Source organism: Glandiceps talaboti, chromosome 16, assembly GCF_964340395.1.
Source record: "Glandiceps talaboti chromosome 16, keGlaTala1.1, whole genome shotgun sequence".
Classification (NCBI taxonomy): domain Eukaryota; kingdom Metazoa; phylum Hemichordata; class Enteropneusta; family Spengelidae; genus Glandiceps; species Glandiceps talaboti.
The window spans coordinates 15208064-15215856 of record NC_135564.1 but is presented as its reverse complement, the minus strand read 5'-3'; the positions used below and the strand labels follow the sequence as shown (position 1 = coordinate 15215856).

Genomic DNA, 7793 nt, shown 5'->3' with positions numbered 1-7793 from the left:
TCTGAGCTGCTGATTTACGTAATTGAGATTCATGGATATATGGACGCGGAGCATGTGATCGATGATTGAATTTGATTTTGTGGAGTAAAACAGACTTTGTAGTTGTGTTCTGTATTTCCCTGACTATTCATCTCTCCCGGCTGAATATTCAATCTTTATTCACTGACCAAAGTCGCAGACATACTGTCCAGCAGTTAGGTTACAGACAATCCATTGGTTGTGTCGTGCGAGTACAGGGTAACATACGATTTGTTTCCTACAAAATAGATCATCAAATACGCTGTATGCCCGACAAAGATTATTGTTCTTTTAGTTTATATCACATGTACATTCTCACTATTTTATGTATAAGAAAGAACAAAAGTTCTCTGATTTCATTAGAATTGATGCAGTCGTTTCTGAGATATAGTGTCCACAGACAGACAGACAGACAGATACACACACACACAAACACACACACACGGACACATGGACACACAGACAGACAGACAGACAGACAGACAGACAGACAGACAGACAGACAAAAGCATAATATAACTTGAAATGGTTAACAAAATAGAGGACAGTTTCATTGACGTTAACTGGTTTGTGGACAGTTTAATTAGGTAACAAGTGTCCCATTAGTGGAATTGAGACCACGGTTGAAACAATGGGCCTGGGTCAAGATAACTGCAATAATTGTAACTTTGTTTTGTTTATAATGCTTTTTATTCTTTTTCATGTTTTATGTTGTTGTAACTAATTATTTTTCGTTGTATTTTTTCTCGTACAAGGTTTGCAAACCAAAACAAAGCTACAATTCTGTCTACCAGCACGGCCAATCTAAAATCTCTTGGCAATTACTTCCAGGGTTTTCTCATAAAAATAGTCAATTCCCTAGCTTCAATACCAAAATTCACTACGTAATACTCGAATCGGTTCATTTTTATGTTCAAAACGGCAACAAATACTCCAAACCACAACACGGGAGTGCTACTAGGCAGTCTATTATGATATTATGATATTATGATGTCGCGCCAGTGTATGGAACATGCGCAGTATTAGTCAACAATAAAAACGGTTTTAAAATGTGCTCCCGGATCTGGAACACATTTTAGATGGGAGCTTTACACAGGGCGATCTGTAGTATTGTAGCGTACTGAGACTCAGTGAGAGTGATATAGCAAAACCGCTACTGTACTGCATCTAGGGTCAAGACAGTTCCCCAAGGGAGGAGTATAACAGTAATTCAAGCCTTAAGTGACACCGACGTGATCTCAAAAGGTTCCAATTTATAAAATGCTGAAAGGAAGTGAAACCATGTCACTAATGTGTACCCTCCAGTACCATATATCCTTAACAAAACTGTAATCTGATATTTACAGCCTGGATAGTAGATCTTATTAGGATACAGTGATCACATAAATAAACATAATCACATAAATCGCCTGTCATCAACTGAGTTATAGCTCAATTGCAATGAGCTCATCTAATCGGTTTAACAGGACACGTATGGGGCAGACAACTGGTATTTTGCCCGAGGTGAATGCGAGGTGAGACTTTGGGAAGATATAACTGCCCTACTATACACACTTTACTGAAGAACAAGTATAAATTCATCAGTGTACGTTGAAGCACAAATGATTACCGGTTGGTATTGTAACAGTTAAAAAGTATGCGGACAGTTTCATTAGAATAGTTAACAGAATAGAGGACAGTTTCGTTTATAGCTGATGATTTTTTTGGACAATTTCAATATGTAAACAGTGTCCCGTTATAGAAAAGTGTCCTGTTAAAGGGAATAGAGAATATGGTTGAAACAATGGGGACGACATGGGGAGGCGTACACTGATAGTTTTGGGATGGGTACTTACTCATTTAAATGATTTATAGGACAATTTTGGGGTGGTTGTCTTTTATTTCACTGAGGACAACATAACGGATGTCTACCAAAGAAGTATCACATTAAATCCATTAAGAGGGCAAAGATCTGTCTTACAACGAAACAATACTTTGAATTCAATGAGTACTAGTGTTTTGGTATTTATCCAGAACCTCACCTCTGTTATCTATAGCTGTTACATAACCCACTACAGTTACTCATTATGATATTAATAATCAAATTCATTATAGAAATCCCAACCCTCACACCTTGGCCAAATAACCTGATATTTGCCCAAAATGTGCATAGTGTTAGGCGTTGTAACAGTTGTGTTTACCGGTTGGCATTGTAACAGTTAACAAGGGTGTAGACAGTGGGAACAATCTCACTATCAAATCCAAATTCCATACATCTTGACCAAATTACCTGACGTTTGCCCCAAAACCTCAGTGTTAAATCCACTAAATTGACCAGGACTTATACTATGGCGGACGTATAGTCAAAATTCTACATCTACCCTTTTTTTTAATATTCACCACTGAGAATGTAGTCATTTTTTCCTGCAACTCTGTTACGTAACCCTCATGAACTAATGGGTTATGCTGTTAATGAACAATTCAAATTATATTTAGAATCCCCTTCTAGAATACATTACTCTGTAGTGAAGAGGTCACGTCTTTGTATAGAGATGTACTCTGTCCAAGACCCGGTCAAGGTATAGACAATTTTGTAGACACACTTTACAGAAAAACAGGCGCAAAGTCTTTCGCTTGGAAGCACATGTGTTTACGAGTTGGCTGACAGTGTCATGGTACAGTTAGCGCACCGAGATTGCGGTTCGTGCCACTGGAGTGGTTAATAAAATAGAAGACAGTTTCATTGATGGCTAACGAGTCTCTGAAGTTTCATTGTGTAAAAAAGTGTCATGTTAGCAGAAAACTGTCGACGACTTAATAGGGACAAGAAGGATATCGATTTAAATCGAAGTGAAACACTATCACCAATATGGACTCCGCAGTACCTCATTTCCTTAATACAAATATTATTTGTTTATGTGTTGTGTTCTAAATCAGACATTATTAGGTGGTTTGTGGTATACTTCATGTGTCATTTTGTTTCATTTTGACAACGATGTAATGTATAAGAAAGCCATAGAAGTTCAGCCCCACTTGTTTTCCCTTCTAAGCCAAAAGATGAGGTGAACTTGTGATTTTCCAGTGGTATATTGTATGCTAGTCTCATTTAATGTTCTTATTGTTGTTGTTTCCCTTCTCTGAATTTAGTCAAGCTACATTGTGACATTGTCTTGGTCTATTTAGATCAGTTTAATCCCTGTTATTCAGGCAGTTTCCTTTCTACAATGATGTTTCGGGTGAGACACACGTCATATTCAGAACACGAAGATGATGATAGGGACGGAGACGTTATTACAAAGTATTTAGATCACATTTCCAAGCGATTACAAAAAGGTTTCCTTACCTGTCATCGCAACTTTCACATGTGTATACATTCCTCTCTGCATAGTCGATAATTTTGACGTCTTTCAACCCTGTAGATAAAGAATGCAAATACTGTCAATATTTTTGTTTAGTCGTATTAGCAGTAAGTTTATACGGATACTATATAGCGCATATTGCAGGAAATTACGTCTTAGCTTGCAAACGCTATTACACGATGTATCAAACTCAGTAAACCTGATCACAAGGTTTCATGTTGAGAGAGAAGTGATAGAGATAACATACAACTATCCCCTTCACAGTGTCTCCTCTGTATTTTGTCAATGATAACAAAAGTAAATACGAATGTTACAAAAAACAGAGCAGACACTGTATAAGAGCTGTTTGTGTGTTATCTTTATTGTGTCTAGATCTATCTCAGCATGAAATCTGGTGATCAGTCTCACTGATCTTGATACATCGTTTAATAACATATGCAAGCTAAGACGAAATCTTTTGTATTTGAGGCCACCGTCTTTCTATGATAAAGTATTTCTTTTTTGAACAGAATGTACGCTATAAAAATGGATTGTTTTATATGACTCACACTCAACTGTAAACCTGGTATATATCGATCTTCCACCTGGCCACATTGTACAATATTTTACCCACAACCCTCTCTCTGATTTGTACTTTCGGACACTATCTCTTGAAGTAAGACAATATGTACCAACGTCTGTGTCATATTGCGTAAATATCCACAGACGGCCGGACTATCGCGTCATACGAAGATACGTACAAATTGAAGCTGTAGCAACTTGGACTTACTCGAAAGTCGCCGACTTTTTTTTTTCATTTTTGAATACAGCTGTGTTCTTTTGTGTGGCATGATCACCTCAGTGAGTGAGTGAGTGAGTGAATGAATGCGAAACAGTCGAATGAACACGTACGCCTATCCTTAGGAGAAATACTTGTAATATCAGTTTTTTATTGTAACGATAACATCAGGGATGGGTAAGGAAGTGGATAACATGCTTAAAAATCAACACGTGCATTCACAGGAACAAGATCATGCCCATTACAACAGTAAAAGTGTGGTGTATATAATACACATAGAGAAACATGGATGGATATGATAGGCAAGTGGATACTCATCCAAAATGTGAATGCCTATATGCCTAGCAACAAGACCACGCCTATAGCAACCGTTGCAAATATAATAACAGTTAAATGAAAAGAAGACATTGGCTTTCGATAGATAACAGCAGGGATGCAGAAGCATGTGGATTACATTTCTTTAAATGACAAATATCTGCCTAGCAAATAAATAACAGCCCGATAACAGCTAAAAACCCTTTGCTACGATAAAGGCGTAGATTCATTGGTTGATAAAAAACATGTTTACAAGTAAACTTTAAAAAAATAATGTCAGTATAATAGAATGTGCCATTTTATAGTTTGATAAAAAGAATAATAAAAAGTCATTAACTATACCTAGATCTTCATAGGCTATGCCACCTTTCATCTCCACCCAGTTGGTGTTGCTATAGAAATCTTGTGCTATATGTAAATATTCACCAGCCAGATATCGTGCTGTTTGGTAGTCGGGGTCGGATTCTTGTAATAGTTGGATGAGGGCGTCACGTGTGTCCTGGAGACGTTCATTCGCTGTTGATGTAAAGAAATGTGTAAGTTGAAATAATACGATCAAAGACTTTAGAGAGAGAATTTTTGTATGTATTCAAATCCCCCCCCCCAATGTTTACCGAAATGTAGAGTTAAATTTTAGTTCTGAAATGCTTCATGTTTGTCCATGTTGTTGTTATAACATTTGTATAGTGAAACCTCTAACTACACCGTGGATTTCAAAATACTGTTCAGATGCCCTGTTTGATATAACCATGCGGAAATCAATAAACAACTGCGTATTATGCTACATTTTAATGGCAAGATCGCAATTTATTGGTACATTTATACTGCATCAAGACCCAGACACGTCGGTGCCAAATGTTTTGACATCTGCATTTGATGTCTGCATGGTCGCATGTCAGTTCATTTCAAGATACTGTCTTCATTCAATCTTGCTATCTTGATTAGCTGTAGCATGTGTAGTTTCTTATTAGTTTCTGCTTGATTGTATCAAACAGAGCCGCTGAACAGCATTTTGAAATCCGCTGTAGAATTATGCGTGACGTGTCTGGAGCGCTTCAAAGAATTATTCAGAAATGCGTTACTGTCAACTAGTAAACTGCCCTGGTTCTAAGTGGAAACAAGTTCATAGGAAGTTGAAAATAAACTTATGCGCTGCGATTATGATAGACTAGTCTCTCTCTCTCTCTCTCTCTCTCTCTCTCTCTCTCTCTCTCTCTCTCTCTCTCTCTCTCTCTCTCTCTCTCTCTCTCTCTCTCTCTCTCTCTCTCTCTCTCAGTATTGTACTTATTGATGTTGCAATTATTGCTCTGATTAAATGGTACGATTTGCCCTAGTTTGTACCAACCCTAGGTTACCCGCAAAGGAATGCAAATCAATTGCGGCCGTCAGATTTGTTGTGTCAAGTTTGCTCATATTTTCCAATTTAACATTTGGAATACTAACAGTGCCTGATACATATCTTGTCACCGCATTGAATACCAAGATTAACATTAATTTGACGATTTGTGTACCATAAATGCTTTATTTGCACTAGCCTCATGATGGATCAATGCTAGGTCAATCAAGGATAGGTCAGTGAATATGTATTTTCGCGAAAATCAATATGAAAATCAAAATCGATGGAAACGGAAAAGAAAGATATAGTCTGACCCCTCACCCCGATTTAATAGGTTAGTATGGGTTTCAACAGACTTCGATAACTTATAGGCTTCATCTTTTCAATAACACAACTTACCTTTGTCAAATTGTTCCGCATTAAAATGAGATGCTGCGTCTCCCCATTCGTAGAAATCAACATCTGTATTTCCAGATATAATGTCATTCATAGCTTTTTCAAGAGGTATTGACGACATCTGTCCCGCTGTGTAATAAAAAAACATCAACATGGTTGAGTAATGAGTGCAACAAACAAACAAACAAACAAACAAACAAACAAACAAACAAACAAACAAACAACAAAGTTATCTTTTTCATGAAACTGTAGTGCTTGTCTAAATAATATTTGCATCGGGGAGATACGTTTTAGTAATAAGGCAATATTAGAAAAAATCATCCTGCAATCTAAAATTTAAAAAAAATAATTCCTACCTCCATAATAAGCCCTGGCGAGACTGGTTGACGTCAACGGGTCGAGGTTCTGCAAGTCGCCCGGCGATATGGAGCTTCCTGGTCGGAGTTTGTCTTCGAGAAATCTCGCTACTACTTTCAGCAAGGCTTCGTGGGTCATGGTTCTATGTGTATAATCACTTTTGGGGTCAGAATTTGTAGCCTTGCTGGTAATGGAATAAAAGGCTTCCATCTTGATTATACACAAAGTGAGAATGACAACGAGCTGAAAAACATGAAATTTGTTGAACGGAGACGCCATTCTAGCAACTCGTTCACCAAACCTTCACTTCTCATTAAATCTCGTATTTCTGTTTTTTTCGTTCCGTGTTATTCTCTCTATATATCATTTATTTGTATGACAGTAATAAATTATTTGAAGTCAGGTTGCCCTAAAAGGGGACAAAGGCGGGGCTTTTAATAGTTGATTCCAGTTAGGCAGGAAACGTCACTTTCATTGTGCCACGTCGCATGAGTCCTCTACAAATAAGAACCAGATGTAAATTGAATGCCTTCCGGAAGAGCAGAGCCTTTAGATTTTGGTCCCCTACCACACACAATATTTGTTTGAAAGCAAAATTCTTGTTGTAGCTATTATACATGATATATGCCTTAATTAGCAAATTAATTACACCGAACTACATTGTATATGAAATTTGAGGCTTGCATACCTAATTACCAAAAACCATGAAGATATGCAAATATATCATTAAGATAGCTACATTAATCAATCCATTGTTTCTATCTAATAAGCATATCAGGTAGAAACAAACACTAAATGTACTTGGTGGCATGTGAATAACGGTTTATGGCTAAATTGAATAATGTTATCTCTCATATCTTTTTAGAAAAGTTGCACGATACGGAATTGGTGGAAATTACTTTTTATGAGCTTAATGACATTACATCAAACGTAGAGGGCGCTGATTTTTGGGTGTAGACTCAAAAATCAATTTGATTTGATTTGCCGTGTATACAGCTACAAAAATACGTTTATCAGCAGGTGATGCAACACTGTTCACGGTGTGCGATATCACGAGTAAGTTATTGTACCTAACATAACATTAAAAAAAAACGCTCCATTGCCCAGCTTTAAACATAGTATTGTATTATTCTTGGCAACAGATCTAGATCTGGAACTGTCAATCATAAGTTCAATTTGACACTTCGTTGCCTCGCAGACATGGACTCTAGGATATGGACTCTTTTCTATCTTTCCAAAACGGTCATTTTCTTCC

The 7793-nt window shown here is 37.2% G+C and overlaps 1 protein-coding gene across 2 annotated transcripts in view; it reads right to left on the bottom strand.

The window, feature by feature from the left end:
- Window positions 1-6861, bottom strand: part of LOC144447039 (von Willebrand factor A domain-containing protein 7-like) — a 23307-nt gene extending 16446 nt beyond the window's left edge. For both annotated transcript variants that reach the window (XM_078136910.1, XM_078136911.1), the window contains exons 1-4: window positions 6538-6861; window positions 6185-6310; window positions 4792-4965; window positions 3341-3410 (exon numbers count right to left, since the gene is read on the bottom strand). In XM_078136910.1, the coding sequence (XP_077993036.1) occupies window positions 3341-3410; window positions 4792-4965; window positions 6185-6310; window positions 6538-6817 (650 nt within the window). In that variant the 5' untranslated portion in view covers window positions 6818-6861. The remainder of the gene's footprint in view (window positions 1-3340; window positions 3411-4791; window positions 4966-6184; window positions 6311-6537) is intronic.
- Between the last annotated feature and the right edge of the window lie 932 nt (window positions 6862-7793).